This window comes from Carassius carassius, chromosome 49 (assembly GCF_963082965.1).
Source record: "Carassius carassius chromosome 49, fCarCar2.1, whole genome shotgun sequence".
Lineage (NCBI taxonomy): Eukaryota > Metazoa > Chordata > Actinopteri > Cypriniformes > Cyprinidae > Carassius > Carassius carassius.
In genome coordinates, this window is record NC_081803.1 from 15,224,473 (window position 1) to 15,249,284 (window position 24,812).

General features: G+C 35.7%; 2 protein-coding genes across 3 annotated transcripts; one reads left to right on the top strand and one right to left on the bottom strand.

The window, feature by feature from the left end:
* On the top strand, positions 1 to 10,021 carry LOC132132611 (adhesion G-protein coupled receptor G2-like). The gene is made up of 25 exons (XM_059545050.1): positions 1 to 127; positions 237 to 355; positions 672 to 783; positions 910 to 977; positions 1,131 to 1,172; positions 1,275 to 1,375; positions 1,483 to 1,523; positions 1,741 to 1,783; positions 1,875 to 1,903; positions 1,998 to 2,119; positions 2,202 to 2,328; positions 2,825 to 3,045; positions 3,888 to 4,107; positions 4,305 to 4,461; positions 4,894 to 5,064; positions 5,328 to 5,450; positions 5,548 to 5,593; positions 5,702 to 5,805; positions 5,906 to 6,027; positions 6,123 to 6,394; positions 6,497 to 6,596; positions 6,798 to 7,081; positions 9,286 to 9,387; positions 9,480 to 9,620; positions 9,821 to 10,021. The coding sequence occupies exons 1-25, from the start codon at positions 93 to 95 to the stop codon at positions 9,913 to 9,915; spliced, it is 2,997 nt and encodes a 998-aa protein (XP_059401033.1). The 5' UTR covers positions 1 to 92; the 3' UTR covers positions 9,916 to 10,021.
* On the bottom strand, positions 9,967 to 24,812 carry LOC132132612 (gamma-aminobutyric acid receptor subunit rho-3-like). Of its 2 annotated transcripts, XM_059545051.1 has the most exons (9): positions 24,349 to 24,812; positions 23,203 to 23,315; positions 20,074 to 20,141; positions 19,402 to 19,625; positions 16,511 to 16,593; positions 15,165 to 15,302; positions 12,966 to 13,118; positions 12,208 to 12,401; positions 9,967 to 11,422 (listed from the first exon to the last, which is right to left on the bottom strand). In XM_059545051.1, exons 1-9 carry the CDS (start codon positions 24,489 to 24,491, stop codon positions 11,120 to 11,122), a joined length of 1,419 nt encoding a protein of 472 aa, XP_059401034.1. In that variant the 5' UTR covers positions 24,492 to 24,812; the 3' UTR covers positions 9,967 to 11,119. The 2 variants fall into 2 exon arrangements, with proteins under 2 accessions (XP_059401034.1, XP_059401035.1); XM_059545052.1 differs by lacking the exon at positions 15,165 to 15,302.

Here is a 24,812-nt window from a genome sequence, read left to right on the forward strand (position 1 = left end):
AGATTCAGGAGTCATGGAAAGCAGCACATAAGATTTATATAAGATTTAAAAAGACAAAATAAAAATATTCTTTTATTTTCCAACTTTAGGCCATGGAGTTCACATGTGAATCAAAAAATATTACAAAGTTAGTATCAATTGCTGCGCTAACCCTTTTTTTAAACATATTCAAGCAATACACTAAGTGCTTTTACTTCAATACACTTCTCTTACATCATCCTGGTGCCTTCTGACAGGAATGCACGATGCAATATTCTTCTGAAGCTGAGAGCACCTGTCAGTGTTTGCTGCATTCGAGACATAATGAGACTGACAGTGGAAAGTTTCGTTGTGGTGGGACAAATAGAACGAGTGGGTTAGTAAATCCTTCCTTTCTAAAATTAATTTATTAATAATAATGATTATTATACATTGAATATTTTGGCTTAGAATGTATTAATATTTCATATTGTTTAATATAGAGCTTAAAAATAATATCTTGTTGGTTTCTTTTATTAAAATTCAGACACAAGGAGCAATGTCCATTAATATAGAAAGATTCCTTTTTCCTTTTCTTTTTTTTAAAGTTTTGCATATTTTGCAGTAAAATACAAAATTGTACTATTTTAATATTATATAGCCTTTCTAAAAGATGTGAGTGTTTGACTTGGATGGATATGTTTTTTTCACAGGTGTGTGTGTGGATGACATAACACAGTTCTTAGCTGGACAATATGACAAATGCAATGAGACAGTCAAAGTGACTGAAGATGTATGTAGTGCAAAACCACAGAACATCTCGTGGTAAGTTTAGACTTAAGCTGGAAAAAGATGGTACCATGTACCATGCTTAAATTATTGCTATTTGAGAATGGTACAGCCTAAATTCATATTGTTTTCTGTCTCATTTCTTGTTTTTTTTTTTTGTAGTGGAAACAGTACAAATGTGATTTTTCCGTTGGATACTGGTGTTCAGGAGATCTGTCCCACTATCCCACGTAAGGCTTCTTTTATCATCTTTAATAAACCTTCTGTGTGCTTTAGATTCAATATATTTAATTGCTCAGAACATACAATGCTAATAAACAACTACACATTTACGATCATTGTGCCATTATGTTTTATCTTAATCTTTGAATTTTTCCCTAAAGCACTGCCAACATGTAATTGTTCCTCACACTGCAATAACTCAGGTAAGACAAGTTTATCACGTAAAGAGTCTGCAAATGCACAATAAACTGCTTTAAATATAAATCAGATCAAATGTTATATTGACACGTCCTCCTCTATTTTAGATTTCTACTATTACCATTTTAACATTGCTTCGTCCACTGAAAATTTATTCGTGGAATACACATATCCTAACTACTGGAAAGACCAGTACATAAGTATCAAGGTTATTATTAAAGTCAAGTCGCTGGATGTCTATTCATAATTTACATACTGATTTGTAAAAGTTTTGTTGATCCCTAAATTGCTTTTTGTTATTTTATTTTTCGACAGGTTTATCAGTTGTTGAATCACTCAGCATGCAGCAACACTGCGTGAGTAATGACCATTTTTACTGTGGCTTTTTACTTTCAAATACAAAATGTACATTTATTTGCCAAAGCAGTTCATGGTGCAGCTATTGTGGTCATCGTTGCTGATATCGAACCCATGATACTCTTCCAGCTGAACTGCAGGATATACTATTATGATAAATACTATAATAAAACCATAATGCATTTTTAACACTCCTCTTTTATTTCTGCATTTCAGATCTGCATGTAACAGTGTGCAAACTTTCAGAAATCACATTCAGGTAAGTTATCATGAAAGTAAGAGATGAATGGTACGAATCTTTTGGTCGATGAATGGTACGGATCTCTAATTTGCAATTCGGACTTCTGCAGGATGTAGGTGTGAATGATTGCATAGAAAGGTATGTTGAGTCTCACTGCAGCATGATTTTATGGTAAAGTTTGTTCTACAGTTGATGGGTGGTTAATGTACTGCTCCTTCCTCTCTGGGCCAAGTACTTGTCAAGTTATAGTGAAACTAGACAGAGCAATGGACCTGTGTGATGTTCACACAGCTGTAGAGGCCATCTTTGAACCTCAGAAAAACTTCACCTTCGACGGAGTTGTGAGCAGAGTAGGTAAGTGTCTTTTGTAAACATAGCTCTATATCAAATCACTTTCTGAAAATATATCTGATGACATACTTGTGATTATTTTCAGCTATCTGCTCTTATTCGTTGGATCCTTTAAGAGATTATTTAATATGGAAGCCTTCTTTGAGTTCACATTTCAGTTCTGAAGACTTCTGTATGAAGTCAAAGACAGAAAACTTGTTGACAGATTACTGGTTAGTAAAGTCATATATGTCAGTAGATGTATGTATGCTGTTTGTATTTATTAGCAATATTGATCTGCCACAAACACATACAGTATACAGTATATGTACTGTAGGTGCTCAGTATATATATATATATATATATATATATATATATATATATATATATATATATATATATATAATCCTAAAAACTTTAACACACACACACACACATACACACACATTGCGGTTATTGTTCTATGGGTTAATTCCATCATTTTTAGAAAAAAACAAACAAACACCATTTAATATGTTTTTTAAGCCTTTTGAGTTATGGGGACACAGGAAGTGTCCTCATAAAACACTTTCACATTGTAATACCTGTGTCGTACGAATTTGTGTCCTCATAAACCACATAAATATGCACATACACACACACACACACACACACACACACACACACACACACACACACACACACACACACACACACGTGTATATCCGTATTGATTTCATATGTTTACAGCTTAACAGGGTTGATAGAACGTGTGGAGACTGGGAGTATAGTCATTCCCCTGAATGGCAGCTGTAATTCGTCTACACCCACGTTCCAAACCATTACCACAACGTCTCCATCTTTCACAAGTGCCTCGCTCTCGAGCACAACCACCACCAGTACTACAGTCTCCACAACAGAGTCCAACTCTGTGAATGGAACAAGTTCACCTGCTAATGTAACAGCCTCAGGTAATTAAATACTGTACAACCAGGATATGTGAGGGCACATTTAACCCCAAATCTTTTCAAAGAACAATAATCATTTAAAAAATTATATCGTTAAAATGCAGTAAAATGCATTCATACAATTTAGTTTGGAGACCAATTCTCACTATTAACTGCAACTTTTGCTTTGATTAACTACTAATATTCTGCTTATTAATAGTTAATAAACTAGTTGTTAAGTTTAAGTATAGGGTTAAGGGATCTAAAATACAGTCATGCAGAATAAAGCATTAATAAGTGATTTATAAGTACTAATAAACAGCCAATATTGTAGTAATATGCATGCTAATAAGCTAAATAAACTATTTAAGAAAGAATTGGTCTTCAAAATGTTGCCCTGTTTAATTAATTTTTTTGTTCGAAAAACTGAAGCCTATTTTAGGATGAAAATGTTTTTTTTATTTTTTATATTGTGAATTTTTTTTTATGACAGTTAGGCCAATAATAAATGCAGTACAATTTGTTTTAAATAAGCTTAAATTAAAGGCAATGCAATAAACAGCAACATGATAAATGAATATTATAAAAATAATTTTCTTGCATTACAATACTGACAGTGACTTTTTTTTGCAATACAGTAATGAAAATTGATAATAACGTCCTAGGTTTTATTTTATAATATTCAATTTCATTCCTGATTTTGGGGGGTAAAATGTGACATGTTCTTGACCGGTTTAATGAGATTAACCTTGTTACAGTCACAAATTCGGTGTAATTATTAATGCTGTTTATATGATGAAAAGACAAAGAAGTGTTAAAAAAATTATTGGGAATCAATCCATTTTGACCTCTTTTTCTTTGTCTAGTGTCCACAACCACGTCTGGGGCATTAGATGCTGAAGGACTGTTGAAGTTGAGTGCAAAAGCCTCGTCTTTAAATGCCACGGAGCTGGAGCAGATCATATCACAGCTGGAGTCACTCCTCTCTGTGCCCAACGTCAGCCTGGATCTGGGAAACACCTCCGTCAATATTATCAACAACCTCCTCCATGTTCCTGTAGATGTAATGACTCCGTTCTCAAAGAGGTGAGACACACTCATCTATGACCAGATTTATTATTATTTTGTCCCATTTATTATGACATAATAGTAAAAGAATTGAGTCAAGCCTTAAAAAGGCCAACGCAGAAATAACATTAACCTAAATTAAGCTTTAACTGTATATAAGATTCTGTAAATAATATAATCTGTATACAGTCAAGGTGTTTGTCTCTGGTTACTAGGGCCATTGGGATTGTGGACACAGTGGGTCTTAAACTGGTTGCATCAGGGACGAGTCAGTCAATACTTTCACAAGCACTGGCTCTGACAGTGAAGAAAGTCGATGGGACCAACTTTCAAGAGACGTCCTTCTCGTTAATCGAAACATCTAATGTGCAGGTAACATTTCCATCATTAATTCTGATTCAACTTAATTCATCATTTTACAGACTATATATAATGGAAATGCTGCAGCTTGGTAGCTAATGTAGAATAAGAGAATAAAAATATAGGTACAGTTTTTTTTGTTAATATGTAGGCTGGCCCTATACTGGTTTGATTGTCATGAAATTATTAATAACAATAATTATTAAATTTAATTTAATTAAACTAATATTCTGAGTATCTCAGAGTAGCCTTTGCCAGGTTAACTGCTTTCATTATAAACATTTTTGACAATGATCAATTTTATACCACTTTATATAATTATCATGGCTGTACAGAGTACGCTACACAAATGAAGTGATGAAACTGTACATGCTGATGAGTTCAATGATTTGGGTATTATGGGTCAAAGCACCTAATTTGGTGTTGCTGTGTTTGGCATCTCAGATTCGTAGTTACCCCAGCATGGAGATTGAAAACATCATGGTTCAGGTTCGGTCCACTCTTCTGGCTTCAATCTTCCTCCCAGCATCCCTCACACAGAATCTCACGGCAGAACAGCAGCGGCTCGCATCCAGAGTCCAGTTCAGCTTCTTCCAGAAGAGCACCTTCTTCCAGGTCTGAGACAGAGTAATGCTTTTATTTCAAAATAATTGGCTTTGACTGCCATTATGCAGATTACTGCTGTATATTTGAAAACTGCAGGATGGTGTAAAGTGAACTGATAGGATATATGACTTAGTCTTGATATTATTTGGCTAGCACATCTCAAAACATATGCTTGTACTGCTGCAGTTGTGCTAAAAGCTTTAGTTTAATTCATGTGAACTTGATCAGAGCCACACGTTTCTCTGAACGCTTTTTTATATATTTCTTTGTAGGACAAAAATTTGGGTAAAAGTAAACTAAACAGCGGGATTGTGGGTTGCAACGTGGGTAACCTGAGCATCTCTGGTCTACAGAAGGAAGTGCTGATATCCCTGCGAAACACAGAGACCATTCCGGTCAATATAAATAACATTAGTATCCCAACAAATAAAAGATACAATGCTTCAATACAATGCTGCTTTCTTCTCTTACTCCCTTTGAATTCCTCCACAGGCTAACTATAAAGCTTCCTGTGTATTCTGGGACTTTGGATTAAATGGTATATTTTCTTTTTAAATATTCACTTCTTTACCAAATAGATAGACAGTTTTACAAATAGATTTTGGTGTTGAATCGTGTGTTTTAACCATTGGTTATTGGTTCACAGGTGGCTCGGGTGGCTGGAATCGTTCTGGATGCCGTGTGCTGAATTATTCTGCTGAAGAAACCCAGTGCGCCTGTAATCACCTTACCAGCTTTGGTATTCTGCTAGTAAGTCACAGCACAAAGAATATAAATGACCTGACAGTTCCTTGCTTAATATTATATTTCGATATTTAGAGGTTATTTAGAATTGTGTTTTGCCTGACAGGACATTTCCAAGACTCCCATCTCTGGACTGCATGCTGAAATCCTGACATACATCACATACATAGGATGTGGCATCTCCGCTATTTTCCTCTCTGTCACCCTGCTCACATATTTGGCCTTTGAGTATGGATCCCCCTGACCATTGGAGACTTACCATTTACCTTTGATTCAATTTAATCTATCTGTCTATATAATACTTTTTTTTTGTCTCATGATAGTAAACTGCGCAAAGACATCCCGTCTAAAATCCTAATTCAACTGTGTTTGGCCTTGCTGCTGCTAAACCTGGTGTTCCTATTGGACGCCTGGCTGGCTCTGTACCCAGATGCTGTGGGTCTTTGCATCTCCACTGCTTTTTTCCTGCATTATTTCCTCCTGGCATCCTTTACGTGGATGGCACTGGAGGCCTTCCACATGTATCTGGCCCTGGTCAAGGTGTTCAACACCTACATCTCCCGCTTTATGGTCAAGATAGGACTTGCTGGATGGGGTAGGTGGCTGATTTGTTACTTATATTTTATGTCATGTTTTATCTTTGAAGGCTGCTTTGTTGAATTGTTTTTTTAAAAAAAAACATTTTATTTCTTTAAAGGCATTCCTCTCGTCGTAGTCATAATTGTCATAGCCGTTAACAAAGACAACTATGGCCTTGTGACATACGGGAGATTTGGAAACGGAGCGACTGATGATTTGTGAGACACCCCAATCCCAATTTTTTTCTCAGCACTACATCAATATAAAATAGATTTAAAAAACGATATTCCATATAGATTATATAAAATATAAAAATTATTTGTAACATTTTAATGTCAAGTTAAACTCTGAATATGAATGAGGAAACATTACAGATTTCTTTTAATGCTCTTTTTGTAAATTTCGTTTTCTCTCTACAGTTGCTGGATAAAAAACGACATTGTCTTCTATGTTGCTGTGGTGGCGTACTTCTGTCTTGTCTTCCTGCTAAACTTCATCATGTTTATCGTGGTGATGGTCCAGCTGTGTCGCATTAAGCAGCAGAACCCTCACAATGTGCAGAATCGCAGCAGCTGGCAGGAGATGCGCAGTGTAGCTGGACTCTCCATGCTTCTGGGCCTCACCTGGGGCTTCGCTTTCTTCGCCTGGGGTCCTGTTAACCTGGCCTTCATGTACCTGTTTGCTATTTTTAACACTTTACAAGGTGGGTCCCAATTTGCAAACATGCCCTACTGTTCTTGAAAGGCTAAATTGACCCCTAATTTCCTAAAAAAATGTCTCTGGTATTACTGTGCACTTGAGAATTATTATAAAGAAAAGTAAAAGTCTATTTTAATAATCTTATATCAAAATATAATAACTTTCTCCACTTTAAAACTACTTTTCAGCTAGGGACTTTCAAACCAGTGTGTCTGAAGAGGTTCCCTTGGGGAAAAAATATATAATTTAACAAATGATATTATTTAGGAATGTCAAAGATAGCTGTAAACTCACTGTACAACTGTATTTATAGTGAAACACCAATACAAGTATCTCTTAAAGGGATAGCTCACCCAAAAATGAAAATTATGTCATTAATGACTCACCTTCATGTCGTTTCAAACCCGTAAGACCTCCGTTCATCTTCAGAACACAGTTTAAGATATTTTAGATTTAGTCCGAGAGCTCTCAGTCCCTCCATTGAAACTGTGTGAACGGTATACTGTCCATGTCCAGAAAGGTAAGAAAAACATCATCAAAGTAGTCCATGTGACATCAGAGGGTCAGTTAGAATTTGTTGAAGCATCGAAAATGCATTTTGGTCCAAAAAAAACAAAACCAAATGACTTTATTCAGCATTGTCTTCTCTTCCGTGTCTGTTATGAGCGCGTTCAAGTGTAGTGATATCTGGTTCACAAACCAATCATTCGATGTAACCTGATCTTCTTGAACCCGTTCACCAAATCGAACTGAATCGTTTGAAACGGTTCGCGTCTCCAATAAGCATTGATCCACAAATGACTTTTTTAATGTGGCTGACACTCCTTCTGAGTTCAAACAAACCAATATCCCGGAGTAATTAATTTACTCAAACTGTACACTGACTGAACTGCTGTGAAGAGAGAGCTGAAGATGAACACAGAGCCAAGCCAGATAATGAACAAAACATTGACTTGTTCTCGAGTCAAGAACCGTTTCTGTCAGACGCCTCCGATTCCAGAACCGAGGAGCTGATGATACTGCGCATGTGTGATTCAGCGTGAAGCAGACCAACACAGAGTTCCTGAAGCAAACTGAATCTTTTGATGATTGATTCTAAACTGATTCTGTGCTAATGTTATGAGCGCGGGTAAACCGAAGGCTTGAATCAAGGGCAATCATCGCCAATGGCATCATTACGTCGAGCACAAAAGAACCGGTGAACCGTTTTCTTCAACGGTTGTTGAATCGAACTGTCCAAAAGAACCGAACTTCCCATCACTACTGTTGATCCGAAAACCGATGCGACCGGTTCTTGACTCAAGAACGATCTTTCTCAATATTTCATTCGTTATCTGGCTCGGCTCGGTGTTTGTCTTCAATGCTCTCTTCACAGCAGTTCATATTCCAGGATATTGGTTTATTTTACATCAGAGGGAGTGTCAGCCACGTTAAAAAAGTTCACAGTTTAAGTCATTTGTGGATTAATGCTTATTGGAGATGCGAACCGTTTCAAACGATTCAGTTCGATTTGGTGAACTGGTTCAAGAAGATCCGGTTACATCGAATGATTCGTTCGCGAAACAAGATATCACTACAATAGAACGCGCTCACAACAGATCCGGAAAAGAAGACAATGCTGAATAAAGTCGTAGTTTTTGTTATTTTTGGATCAACATGTATTTTCGATGCTTCAACAAATTCTAACTGACCCTCTGATGTCACATGGACTACTTTGATGATGTTTTTCTTACCTTTCTGGACATGGACAGTAGACCGTACACACAGTTTCAATGGAGGGACTTAGAGCTCTCGGACTAAATCTAAAATATCTTAAACTGTGTTCCAAAGGTGAACGGAGGTCTTACAGGTTTGGAACGACATGAGGGTGAGTCATTAATGACATAATTTTCATTTTTGGGTGAACTATCCCTTTAATTCCCTGAAAATTTTGTCTATAGCACAAGTGGACATAAAAAAGAACTTATTAGAAAAAAAACACTCAATATATATAAATAGTCAATATTTTCCAGATTATAATTTAAGTGAATGTAATTCATTATTAATTTATTTAATTCATTTTAATGAATTAATTTAATAAATTGAACATTAATTTGATACATTTTAATAAGCACATTTCATTTATTTGACTTTGGGTGACACATATCAGGGTTTATTTTTAGTGTTCTGATGGAATGTTGATGCTAGATTGTACCTGTCCCCTCACAGGATTCTTCATCTTTGTGTTCCATTGTGCCATGAAAGAAAATGTCAGACAACAGTGGAGGACATACCTGTGTTGTGGCAGCCTGAGACTGGCAGAAAACTCAGGTAAGGGGCCTTTGGAAGTTCATGCAAATGCCTGCCTTGCTTTTATGCAGAGTGTTTATCTAATTACCGCCCTTCCATCTTTTACACAACAGAATGGAGTCGCACAGCAACTCAAGAGAAAGACAAAGCCTCCAAGAAAAGAATGTTTTCAATCCGCTCAACGAATTCTAACAATTCTCGTTCATCTTTCCTGAACCGTGACAGCTTGGCATCTGATATGCCCATGGATGTTGGTGAGTATTACGTGCTAGACGGACGGAGTGTGTTAATCATCTTTCCGCATGTTTATAACCTGAAAATTCCTAGTTGAAACAGCAGGTGATGCTAACTTATATTTAAATGGTAGAATAAGAAATGTTGTATTTCTACATTGGCCAGATTGATTCTGTTGTGAAAGAAGTGCATAAATTAAGCTGTTTGTCTGTGATTGCAGGAAATCCAGTGGATGACAGGATAATAACTGCAGCAGAAAAGACCAGCTCAGGTTCTGACATGGTATTGAACGAGGTCAAAGGTCATAATGAATAAACCGATCACAGCCGGACTGAGTGTATGTGCATGTACAGTATGCATGTACTATGTTTTAATGAGTCACTATATTTCACTGGTATTTTAAATTTACATAAAGTATTGCATGTTGTATATTCAACAGAAATATTCCTTAATTAAATAAAATATATCGAAAGAAGTTGTAGACTGCCTGGTTGATAATTTCACAAAGTCTTTTTTCACAAACACACATGTCCATTCAGTCCACAACATACTGTAATCACAACAAATGATGGTGCATAGAATTTTCAATATTTATGAATTATTAAGAAAGTTCTGAAGGCCCCAATGTTGCTTTACAAAAGCACATTCTCCAATCTGATTGGTTGCCTGCTAACACAGTTTCCATGAAAAAGATTTCAGATCTGCCCACAGTTTCCACAAAAATATTAAGCAGCATATAGCTTTTTTCATCAATAAATAAGAAATGTTTATTGTGCATTAAATGTTTCATAAATGTAAAATATTTCACATTATTACAGTTTTATTGCATTTTGATCAAATAAATGCCTTGGCGAACATAAGAGACTTCTTTCAAAAACATAAAAAACATATTACCAACCCCAAACTTTTGAACGGTAGTGTAAAAAATCAAGAAACTCTGAACTGTGATTGATCACTTAACATGTCACTCAGACATCTACTTAATGTTCAATTAGGCGGTTCTAACAGATAAACATGTCAAAAGTCCTAATATGTGAGACTAGCATGAGGCTTAATTTATTCACAAGTTTGCATGTTCATATAATTCTTGAGCATATGAAGCAGGTTGGTTTGGTTTCAAGTTTCTGCTCTCGCATCTAATGAACTCTAGGAGATAAAGCTGGGGTGATGGATGGATCCCACAACAACAGTCACAAGTGTAAGGTAAGCAGCTGTTTATACAGTATATCCTTGAATGAGGTGAATATGCTCCTTGCGTTTGAGAGTTTATGACAAAAAGACATTCCTTCAGATGTTATAAGAAATGCCAAATGTTTAAAGAGATCTCCATATCTAACATCCATCTGGATCTTTCTCCAGTTACACTTAATCAAATCTGTTTACTTTGGTCTACTAGGTCACTTGTGCTTACTGTCAGAGAGTTAATTTTAACAGGCCCAAAGTTCAACTGTCTTGTGCAATATAAGACTGGCTCATCCTGGATTTATTACAGCGACTGGTTAGAAAAGCAACTACACGCTCAAGAGTAGATACACCAGTAGATGATGTTGAAGAGAAGATATGCCAGTGGAAAGATGATTCTGGAGTATGAGTCAATCATGTAGCTGTTGCTCATTATGAATCTGATGTTTTTGCCGACTGAACGTTTCCTCCAGAGTCTTGTGCCTTCGGTGGGTGGAGGCTCAGTGGAGGAGGCTCTGGGTGGGATGGTCCGCGTCGTGCTGGGTGTTGTGGGGAGCTCGGGGAATGGCGATACATCTATGTCATCGTGAAAACAGCCATCATAGGCCATAGCCTGGGTTGCATCGTAGGAAACTGGAAGCTTTGGTAGGAAGAGAAATGCAAGAAAGTTAATATCTGTTATGGACCACAAACAACAGTGATAAAAATGTATATTATTTTATATTAGAATTATACATTGAAGTCAAAGTAAAATGCCATTTACACCCCATTTGATTTAACATTGTAAAGCCAAAATTAATTAATATGGGGTTTCCTTCAACCATTGCAAGAATTTGCTTTACATTTTTCATTTGCTTTAAATTTTTATTATTGTTAATATTTTGACCATGGTTTCAAAGGTAAAGTTTTGTTAGGCTAATTCAATTAAATTGTTTTAATTTAAATGACCCATTTGGCCCATGGCTCTCAAAATTTATAAATAAAAATAACTTTATATTATTTATGAATGCATATCATTGTTCTTATTGTTATAGTATTGTGACAGAAACTATGGTTAACAAGGTAAATTTTTGCTAGGCCAATAAATTTATGTTGCATTTCAATTTGGTAATAAAAGTATCCAAATATTTATTTATAATGTTTTATTTATGAATTAATAATTTTATTGCTTTCAAAATATCTGATTATTTTAGCATTCAAATTAAGTTGTTTTAATTTTGTTAATATAAATTCTAATTAAAATGTATGTAATTATATTGTTGTTAATTATATTGAAGCTACTATGATAAACTTTTGCTTGAATTTGTGTTGCCTTAAAATTACCATAGAGGGCGATGTGTAGCTTAAAAGTGAATATTCAATCTTGGTCATATAACCAGAGCAAATATCACCACATACAATCTCTGATGAGTCCGTGACCCTGACCTTTCCTTTCTGAAGTTTTTTCATCTCTTCCACTGTAGTGAAGTAGTTCACGGCAGCATATTCAATGACCGACAGGAAAACAAAGAGGAAACTGGCCCAAAGGTAAATGTCCACAGCCTTCACATAAGACACCTGAGGCATTGATGCTGAGACGCCTGTTATTATGGTAGACATGGTCAAAACGGTTGTGATTCCTGTAGGAGATCAAAAGAAACAGAGTTTATCAAGCAAATAATGTTTCCATCTATTGCATTTCACACAGTGAGTCACAGTGAGTCCCCAGCAGATAATGGACGTTCAAATTGGGTGTGAAAGGAAATTACAAGTTCTTTAAATTAGTCATTGTTTATTACAAATTTGTACACATACAGAGCAGGTTGCAACAGTCTCTCTATAGTCCTTCTTAAGAAGGCATACAGGAAGACACACATTATGTGGACTACTACTTCAATTCTGTTGTGACTCTCTCTGGGCTTGATGTCATCAGCGTGTGAAAAGAGCAACTTCCTGGCTGCGTGTCTATCGCCTGCTGGCCTGACTATCAAGGTATTTTTGAGGTCATTTAATTCTGTTCTCTCTATACCAGTTTGTACTTGTTCCTGTAGAGCGTAATAACCAGAGAGAACAAAGTAAATACACACAGCTCACTGTTACCAACCCACCTGAGGCGATAATACAGGTCACAAGGTCTAACGTTAAATCTAACAAGTTAAATAGAACAAATTTCTAAAATTAGGATGTTTCTTCTGGAGATATACCTAGAGAGACACGGGCCGGGACGGCTCTCCTGTCGATCCAGAAGGACACCCAGGAGAGCATGACCATTAGCATTGTGGGAAAGTATGTCTGCAGCATGAAGAAGAATATGTGTCTCCTGAGGATGAAGTTTATGTACAGCCTGTTATACCAGCCTGGGAGAAACAGAAAGTACGGGACATTTACAACAGATACTAATGCGAAAAAAAGGAAAGAACAAAATAAAACCTTATCACAAATGAAAAAGGCATCATTCTCAGGATATGTGTTGCTCAATGACTTACTGTTGATGTATTTAACAGCATAATGAACTTAAACATATAATTTCATACATGTTAGATGATTTAGTTAAAAGAACTTTAAGGAATAGTTCACCCAAAAAAGAAAATTCTGTCATTAATTACTCACCCTCATGTCATTGCAAACCTATAATACATTTGTTTATCTTCTGAACAAAAATTAAGAAATTATTGATGAAATCCGAGAGCTTTCTGACCCTATTCAAGGTCCAGAAAGGTAGTAAAGACATTGTTAAAAACAGTCTATGTGGCATCAGTGGTTCAAACATAATTTTATGAATCGACTTTGTGCGCCAAGAAAACAAAAATATTGGGCCCTATTTTAACAATATAAGCACATGGTCTAAAGCGCACGGCACATGTACATTCAGAATCATGTCCGGATCCACTTATGCTAGTTTAACAACGAGAAAATGGTTGGCGTGCCCGGGCGCATGGTCTAAATGGGTTGTCACTATTCTCTTAGGGTGTTTTTGGGGCGTAACGTGCAATAAACCAATCAGAGTCTCATATCCCTTTCCCTTTAAAAGCCAGTTGCGCTTGCGCCATGGCGGGTTAGCTGTTTACATGGTGGAATGTAATTTTTCATTTTTATAATGTTAATGTGCTGTTTCGTGTCCATTGTGTCTAATAAGCAAAGTTTACACGCGTTGTGCACCCGCCTGTAGGCGCATATTACTAGCGCGCTCTTTAAATAACAAAGAAAAAATATTGCGCCAGACTTTTGACCAGGTTTGACTTGGTCTATGGCACAATCTATTTTCAGTTCCTCAAAATAGCAACGTGCCAACAATGCACCTGAACACACTTATTTATTAGACCAGCACGCCCATGAGCGCACAAATGGGTGCAAATGAATTTGCTATTTAAACAACATGGCGCAGGATGGGAAAATGAGAACTGCGTCAGGCTGAAACCGCATTGCGCCGGGTGTATGATAGGGCCCAATGACTTTATTCAACTTTATTCAATTATTTTGGGTGAACTATGCCTTTAGATACAGAATTAAAATTATATAAATATTCAGAAAATAAATATTTATTTAGTTTAAATTTAATTGTAATAGTTTAAGAATAAATAAATAAAGTCTTTAGGGAAATTTCTTAAATGTTAACTTTATTTATGCATTTTCTACGAAATATGTGACATTAGTCCCTTTCACACTGTAATACCAGTAAATTGCGTAAAATTACTGGAAGTACTTTACCGGTAAATAAAAAAAATTTGCTGTCCACACAGGCAAGGACGTTACATCTTTTTACTCTTTAATGGCTGTGCTTCCCGGTGTTGTGTTTCAAATATGGAGGGGTATATGCAGTCTGTTTTTGGTGATGTATTAATTTTTGTGTCAAACTTTCACATTCATGCAGTGCTTTTTTTCCAGAGACATCGTATTAGGCCCTGTCCCAAATCGCATCCTAAACCCTTGTGGTCTTCCTCTGAGTCTACACTTCTGTGATATAATGCCACTTTGGTCGGCATCGAGGGTGCATATAGCAGCCACAAAGGGGACACTCATAAGCACCCATTCTGAAAGCTAAAATGATGAATGGGACACCCTACGGTCTGATGGACTTAACAGACACGCACACAGCAGGCCACTGTAAGTGTGCAAGACTGCAAATGCACATGAAGTGTGCCATTTGGGACAGGGCCTTAGACGACTTCAAACCGATCGTGGGGTAAATGCGTCATCTGTGACAGAATGTTATGACTGGCCAAGAGTAGACGTCTTACGTCAGCCCAAGAAATCAAGGGAAATAAAAACACTGCACATATCCAACCGTTTCACCCAGGAATGCTGGGAAATCTCTTTTTCTGCACTCTCTGTTGGTTTACTGTAATGAAGCACATGGTAGTACGGTAATAAAAAGCATTCAGAAGGAAGTGAAGCACACATACCAGTGCTGCTGTAGAAGGCTAGCCCGAAGGAAGGGTGGAATTCTTCAATAAAAAACTGCGAGAGTGCAATCTCGTCAGTCCTTAATGAATCGTTCCCATTCTTCCAATAGAGCATGAGGTCGTTCTCATTGTATGCGTCTTCAAGAGAGCAAAAAATTAAATATGGGAAGGGAGTGGGGAGGTGTGAGACAGCAAACTCTCTTTGAAGATACATGGGCGGCACTCCTCAGAGGAGAGAACACAGAGGATGCAAAACCAGCTCTGTCATCTCTCCTCAGAAGCTGAGGCCCATGTAATTCTGTGTGTCATGGGTGAAAGAGACAGACATATGCAACTTTGAACCATTTCTTCTGTGCAATTATTTTATATCTGCAGCAATGGAGCTTGCATGAATCAGATAATGAATCAGATTAAATATAACTGTTGCTAGATGTTGGTGAAAACTACCAAAATTAAAAAAGGGTAATATGATACACCACTAGCATGCCCGAAACATATAAAAATTACTTTACTATTAGTACTATTAGACTAGTTCACCCAAAAATAAATATTATGTCATCATAATCACATAAAATTGTCTTTTTTTCCATTTCACACATTAGGTTAATGTTTACGCTACTCTTCTGACATATTAAAGAGAGAATATAGTGACTAGTAAAAAAATCATAAAGCACCATCTGTATACTGTTATAACATTATTGTCTACTAATATTATTTAAATGAGCTTTTACTAAATAAGATTTTTTTTTGTTTAAGTTTTACCATTTTGTTTGTTGTTGTTGTGTGTGTGTGTATATATATATATATATACAGTATAAATAATAAAATTTATTAAAATTAATTAATCCTACATAGAAAGATATATACATACAAAGTATATATATATATATGTATATATATATATATATAATGTGTGTGTGTGATTAATTAATTTTTATTGCAGTTTTAGTAGTTTTCGTTACATATATAAATTTTAACTTATTTATATTAGTTATGTGCCAAGACTACTCTCTTTTCTTTCTTTTTTTTCTTTTTTTTACAAAAGTTTACAAAAAAATTTATTCTTACTGACCCCAAACTTTCAAACTGTTGTGTATTTTCATTATAAAAGCTGTGAACTTCCTGCTAAATTTCATCTTATGCGCTCCACAGAAGAAATGAAGGCGAGTAAAAGATGACATATTTGTCTTTTTTGGGTGAACTATCCCATAAACACAACATGCTGCAGTATATTTAGGATATGTTTACAGCTATACTTAGAGCATGTTATTTGACTAATTATTTCTTGTACTCAGTTGATAGAGCTTATGTTGAGTGTACATGCACACACAGACTGTCATACTCACAACTCTCCAGCTCTAGAGAGCAGTTCTGTGTGTCTAGAGGGAACCTGCTGAAGTCCATAGAGCAGAGAGCCGTCACTGTGATTCTGTAATTCACAATTCAGGACAGCCTTAACAAATCACTTACGGTTAGACTGAAAAAGCCTCTTTAAAATTTAGACGTGATCATGTGCTTAGCAAAACATCAAATCAAGGAAACAATTCCGATGAATTAAATTGAAAACTGATCCTGTGCATGAACTGGCTCAGGCACACCTGATCATACACACAAGCCTACACTTGCCATACACGCAGTTAATTCTTTGAAAAAAATATTGTCCAACTATTGTTAAGAAGTATAACTGTCACTCACGTTTTTGAAGATAGGCTTGAATGTGCATGATACTAACCTACATTTTTATAATTCATGACTGAAAACATTTTGTAACATGGTATTGATGTACCATTTACATGGTAATGCAATGTCTGATTTTAAAATGGGTTTTAAAGGATGAATTTTGAAATTTTAAGTTTTCAGTTGATATATAACTTCTGATGATTTCTCAAATGTGATAGAGAAAAAGGCAACGAAGAAGTCTTTTTTTTAAACAAAGGTCAAAACTCCTGTTATAATTTAGATTTTTGAGGGTGCACTCTTGTCATAAATTGATCTATTAATTTTCCTACATAATTTTTAACAAAATTAGATATGATTAGATTTGATTGTAATATAGTGAAGTAAAGCTAGGCGTCCCGTATTCGGGACGGGGTGACAGTTAAGGGGTTAAACGAAAACCATGCCTTATTTGTCAGGTAAAGTAAACAAATTGGTCACTATGGAAGCATATGGGTAGCAATATTCAATTTGAGATGTAATATGCAAAATTACAATGCAATATGTAAATTGAAAAGGCATTTCTGTATTTACATTTACATTTTCCAATACATTTGTGCAACGTTTGGTGCAAAATGAAAATGAAAATTAAATTTCATAATTTTCATTTGGCATTTCATACACCAGTTTTAATATGTAAAATGAATATTAATTTTAACGCTTTATAAGTTGCAAAATTAAAATGAAAATGTATTACAGAAATGATTAGATATGTATAACATGTTCAAGCAAAAACTGTGGCAAAATTATCATTTAAATGCTATTTTTCTTAAATGCATTAACACTCACATTCAAGACACTTACGATTGCATTTTCATTCAATCTCCCACAATGAATGTAGCAAAATTCAATGTGCACATTGAAAATGCATTCCGAGCCGATCAAGTGTCCGCCCCCTCCCGCCATGTCAATCACTGCGTGAACAAGGCGGGGCTTGCAGAAGATCAGAGACTCAAATCTCAAGAAGAGGATTCAAGTGAGAGAACATGGACAAGACAGTTGGCCCGTGTACGTTTTGATAATTTTATTTCATAAATTTAACTATATTTATTTCCACTTCACTGTTATCCAAGGAGACAGAACTATTTGCACTGTTTTTATCAGTGGGAAAATATTTATACAATACAGTATATACAACCTAGAAATAATTTAACGGGGTCTCTTGCAGGTCTCAGCAGCACGAATTATGTGCCCAGCTACATCTGATTCAAATATTATGCTAATTAACAGTGAGTGTAGTTTCAGACATTACAGTGCTTCACTTGCACTGACTCTTATTCTGCCTGAAAGAATGAAAAGACCGAGCTTAAGGTGGAGCGATTCGACCAATCAGATGAAAGCAGCGTTTCAGCTCCGCCCACAAGTGCGAATGAAATATTGAAGCCATAAACTGAAATGATCAAAACGTACACGGACCAACTGTCTTGTCCATGTTCTCTCACTTGAATCCTCTTCTTGAGATTTGAGTCTCTGATCTTCTGCAAGCCCCGCCTTGTTCACGCAGTGATTGACATGGCGCGAGGGGGCAGACACTTGATCGGCTCGGAATGCATTTTCAATGTGCACATTGAATTTTGCTACATTCATTGCGGGACATTGAATGAAAATGCAATCGTAAGTGTCTTGAATGTGAGTGTTAATGCATTTAAGAAAACTAGCATTTAAATGATAATTTTGCCACAGTTTTTGCTTGAACATGTTAGACATATCTAATCATTTCTGTAATACATTTTCATTTTAATTTTGCAACTTATAAAGCGTTAAAATTGGTATTCATTTTACATATTAAAATTGGTGTATGAAATGGCAAATGAAAATTATGTAATTTAATTTTAATTTTAATTTTGCACCAAACGTTGCACAAATGTATTGGAAAATGTAAATGCAAATACAGAAATGCATTGTCATTTTACATATTGCATTGTCATTTTGCATATTACATCCCAAATTGAATATTGCTACCCATATGCTTCCATAGGTCACACATAATTAAACCTGTATGACTTATTTTCCCATGGAAAAAAAAAAATTTCTGATCAGTGTTGTTAACTAAATCGAAACTATTACAAAACATTTTGTTAATTAAAATAAAGCTGAAATAAAATATAAAATAACTTAAACTAAACAAAATGTTTGAAATGCTGAAATGTTGAAAGATTATCTCTGAACAGTGACTGAGATTTCAGTCTGTTCCTTACACAAAGTTACTATATGACTTCAGAAGACTGTTTTCTCCACTTGTGGTATTAAAAAAAAAAAAACCTAAGGGAAAATTCTTCAAAACATCAAATTTCTTTCTTTAGATGAAACCAAGTCATACAGGTTTGGAGTGGCATGAGGCTAAGTAAATGATGAATTTTTAGGTTTGGGTGAACTGTCCTTTCTTGACAAACTTTGTTTCACACTAAAAAGCTGAAAATATCTTGTCTTCTTTCTTGTGAAATCTTGAAACAAAGCAAATTGCTAGTTTCACAGCTCTTGTAAAAACGTCTGGTTCCAGGAAAGTGGCTTCACGCGGTACCTGACGCTGTAGAGAATGTTTCCATCTGGATAGACTCTGAGCATGATGTTTTCCATGGTGGTGTCGTGAATGAAAGAACGCTTGGAGTGAACAAAGAAGACATCAGGCACCCAGATCTTTTTCACCAGCCGAGCATCAAACGTTCGACTTTTGTTATTGCTGGAGGGGAAGGCCAGTCTGTCGTCCTGCCAGTAATGCCTAAGGTACAAGGTCATGGTAAAGTCCTATGCCCACAAAAGACATGAAAAAGATTTTGTCAGTTTGCTTAAGCCACTACTTCATACTTTAAAAGTCACTGTGTATATATGATTATAACTGGTGCCAAAAATTTGTTTTCAATACATAATTCTCATACTTCAGTTTATGTTTTTTTAAACAGGATAAGGAAAAAATGTTATAAAAGAAAAAATAATATAAAAATAAATGAATGACACTTAAGTACCGTACATAAAGATATGTAAAATTAACATGTCTATGGATTTAACATGCTTTTCTGCACACATTAATTCTTTGTTGTTTTAACCTTTGCCCTCTGCCTCAGTCGTGTATCCAATCTGTTTAAATGGTCTAGGATTTAAGCTTGATGTATGACTAGCACTGGGAGTTGAGGGTGTCCAGATCTCACTGACAGGTCAGAGGTTAAAAGTAATTTATAGAAGAGCAGACGCTTACCATATTGACCTCTGAAATGCTGTCAATGCTCTCCACCTGCACATCGATGCCCACTGGAATAGCTGAACCTGGGCTCAGTGTCACAGAGAGAAAAGAAACAGAAGTGAGAGATCACACATAGATAAAAAAACAAAAACAGAAATACATCTATTTAATATCTCAGTTGTTTCTCTTAGTCAGTAATGAGTTTAAATGGTGACATCTCAGTCTTTTGATACACTTAGAGTTTCTGTCAGTTTCTCCCAAAACTGTGCACAGATGTACTAAAGTCAGTTTGAACTTCAACATTTCTTTTTAAACCCATCTAACATCAAATGATCTGAGCATTGTTAGTCAGGTCTACCTTAACCTCTGTAAGTTTGGCAACTGAAACTGGTTCTTATCCAGAATAGGATCCATAAAGAAAATACAATAAGCGTGCATCCTTCTGCTGCTGATGTACACGACACCTTACTAAAATACTGTCTGATTTACGTCACAAGCTCTTATAGTTTTTTCTTTAGTGAATCAAAACCATAAAGAGCAACCCTTGAAGTCTCATTTCCAATCAAAATGTTCTCTGATTCCTGTCCTTCCCAGAGAATCTTTAATGATTCAGTTGGAATAGTTTCTCAATTAATCTGACTCATTTACCTAACTGTAATTTTTCATGCCCAACTCCCGGAAAGACCTAAGTTAAGGCTGGAAAGACCTGAATCAGTATTGCTATGGGCTTGTTCAAAGATACACATTATGAGTTTTGTCAGTGGTATTTTTTTATTTGTTTATTAAGGATGTTACCACATATGTGTTCTCTGCTGTTTCTGATCTATTATTGAAATCATCCCGCATTTCTGTTTTCCAAATATTTCTTCCTCTAATTCAAAGAGTTATCAATGTAACCTTGAAGAAACAATACAGTCTGATTGCTTAAATTGTAGCCTGTCTATATAATGCTAAACTATAAAATCACCAACTATTTAATGAGATCCATCAGTGGAAGCAGTAATCAAATCAAATGAGTAAATATTTGAGAGATGACTATGTAATTGGCATTGTCATAACAGAATGACTTAACATACATATGTTAAACAATCACAGTTGTCTCTATCTGAATTAAGCACTCTGCTGTCAATCTTCTTGTGGCAGCTGTTTTTCTTCAAGGGAATTGTACATAACTTCAATCTCTCAAGTCCCAACTGCATCATGTCAAGCAAACACATGGAGACCAGTAGTAATCTCTCTAAGTAGAACAGATGAATTTAAAGTGTCAGATTTTTAGCCATTATTGAATCATATCTGCATCTAAAAATCATCTAAAAATCAGATTTTACCACAGAACCTTTCACAGAACCAGAGTTCATAGCTTGAAAATGCAAATTCATTTTCAGAATACAAACTAAACTCTATATTACTGTAATATTAATTGTATAAAAATGCATTTAATTTACTAGCATAAAGAAATTACATATAAAGTCTCAGTTGTGTCAAATAGTTGTCTCATGACTGCATCATCAACCACATAAAATCTGAAAAGCGATGTTAAGCTTCCTACAAACAGAGACTTAACTCAGTGCACATGACTCGGTATGATTATCAGCCTCTTACTTTTTTAGAGCACAAATGATGTTCCCATAATCTGGATTGAAATAAAACTCAATCTCAGTGTCCACATGTAGGTATTAGCAGACAAAATTACAAAAAGCTAATATGGTACTGTTTTATAATGTATTACAATAATGAGGTGCAGATAATTGCCATTATTTGCATTTGTATAAATAGCAGAAAATACTGCTATTTTAACACAGGGTAAATAGAAATAGCATACTATAAAAATGCTGCTATTTGCACTTAGTATAAATAGCATCTATTTGCTATTTACACAGTGTAAATAGCATATATTATTATTTATACAGTGTAAATAGCATTTATTGCTATTTGCACAGTGTAAATAGCCTCTATCGTTATTTACAGTTAGTGCAAATAGTTGCTATCTTTTTTAAAGCACCTTGGAATATTATTTCGTACAATGCTAAACAGTAGGCCTATATTGGTAGTTGAAAAATAACGTGGACATGAACATATCAAATTATTGCATGATATATGAGATCATATGACCATATACTTTTCACGGATACATTCACCTAAATGGATCTAAAATCGCCGTTAAAACAGAGAATCTCAGACAAGAAAAAAACTGAAAAAACTGTATTCCATTCTATGTTCTTGTTTAAAACAGCTACATTTGGCTAGCCTGTGAAATTTAGCTACATTCTCAGGAGAGCCACTGGGATTATAATGCAGATTACTGTGCATAAAACACAGCTGTCCTCTGCGTATTGTCTGCTTGGCACTACTACCAATCTGGGTCAGAGTGTTTTTAGTTTTTTCTTTTTTTTTTTCGATTTGGACACATCGCATATGACTTTCTAACCTACATTTTTGACAATCTCGGCAGCAGCAGAGTCACATTCTGATCATTTGGCCCATGGTGACTTTTAAAGCTCTTGATCTTGAGTTCAGTCAGTGTAACAGAACACAGTGCTTAACCCCGTTCTGTGAGTTATATCAATGGACATATACTAGGAAATAACAGAAGCAAGTACGGGCGATATCTCTATCGGCACAGCATGCTTCATACAAAGTAATCAGCTTAAAAAGCATGTGGGAACGAGACTTTCAGAGAATAAAGTGTTATGTATAATATCATCTTAAAGAAAGGATCTACTGTATATATTTATATAGGTTTTCATCTAATATTTATGGTCATTTCCGGGTGCTTTAAGTAATAGTGATTATTAAAATTGCTGTCATAGTGTGAAGGTGTGTGAGTTCCATCAGAAAACGCATCACGATTCCCACCAGTAGATTTTTGGGTAATCACCTCATTGTTTCGCTTTTTCCCCCTTTCTCTATCTCCTGAATGTATCCCAGCTGTCCTCGTAGTGCCTCTCTGGGCTCTGTTGTACTGTATGTCACAACATGTATTCGTGTATTCCCAGGCAATATCATTCAAATCAACCATCAAGAAACCAAATAATGCTCAGTATGAATACAACAAGCATGTTTTTTGAGAATACAATTATTTTGACTGACTTTGCAAAGCCGAAAGTAATTCGTAACGGGTTTCAAATGGAAAGATCCCCTCACCTCCAAAACCAGGCCTCATGGCAAAGTCATGATCTTCGATTCGTAACAGCTGCTCTGATTTAATCAGCAGAGATTTGGTGCTGTCAGACTTCTTAGTTTTAAAGTCTATTCGTCTGTTTGAAAAAGACAAAATTAGGATTTTTTAAAATAATGTAACAGATATAAGCAATAACATACACAAAGTTAAGTTAGGATAAAAACAGCACTGACCGAAGCTAGAAATTTGGAGGAAAGTATTGTTTAGAGAAAGTAATTTAACTTTAGTATGCAGCAATCCCGAAAAGCAGTTTTTGGTAATACTTTAATTAAAGCCTTTATATAATTTAAAATAAAAGTATTTTTAATGCAATACTATGCCTTTTAATGCACTTTATAATCTCATGAATAATTGTAACCACAATTTTTGTACATTATATTTATCTGTTCATTGCTACACTATCAGAAAGTATCATTTAAATCATTTACACTTTTAGACCATATTAAGTATACATTAAACACATAACACATAACAAACAGCATATACTGTATATCTGATATTACAAAGAATCAGCAAATATTATAATGCATTTTAACTTGGGTTACAATTATTCATGAAAAGTTATAATGCATTTTAATATACATTATAAATATCTTTAGAATGCATTATACATATTAAGTTCACTATGCCAGCTCATTTAAAGCATAATAACAGATATATCTCTACTGAGACAATTTTACATGTATTTATTATTCTAATCAAAAGCCTTCAATACAATTAAACTCTGACAAAATTAGCCTCTTATTAAAATATTTTGGATCAGTACTAAAAGACTGATTGCTACCCTGTGCTGTTTTTCTTTTGTTTACCTCACATACCCAGCTCCAACATGATCTCTAATTACAGAGTTCCTTTGTCCACAATTAATTATACCGTCAAACACACACAATCCAACAACCCCAAAGTGCATGTCAAAACACAGCGCAGAGCTTCAAATAAACCCTAACACATCAATCCACAGAGACGAGACCACAATAAATAAGACCAAGAGTGTAAACAGACTGACATGGGTATTTAAATTAAACAGAACGGAGCTGATTGATTATATACAAAACCAACTACCAGAGCACTCTGCAAAAGCATTTAGGAGCAAGCAAAAGCATCCTCACCCTCCATGTTTGTGCCGTGTGTTTTCGCCCAGGTAGACATCCTTGTGCCTGCGCTGGTTTTGCGTGTTGCTTCCTTTGAGCAGGGCGACGGGCCACAGCCAGGCCAGGCACATCAGCCTCAGTACAGAGACAGTAAAGTTCATGGCCGAGTCCTGAGCTCCAGGATCTGATGCGGGGAGAAATAGAGAGACGGTGTGGAATCACTCTCTGGAGTTCCTTACCCAGCATCCTTTCCATCTCGTAGTGCCGCCCATTCCAACACAGAAAAGGCCCTTAGATCCACACCGGGCAGCAAAAGTTACACGGTCCCATTTGAAATCCTTTGAGCTCTGCCTTAATGCATGTGTGTTAGTGTGTATACGGCTGGAGGTCCACGATTCCCACCCTGCCTAAAAGCCTGTCTACTCTTCTGACCATGTTGCTCTCCTGCGATCCCCCTCCCTCCGATTAAAACCAAATATTAA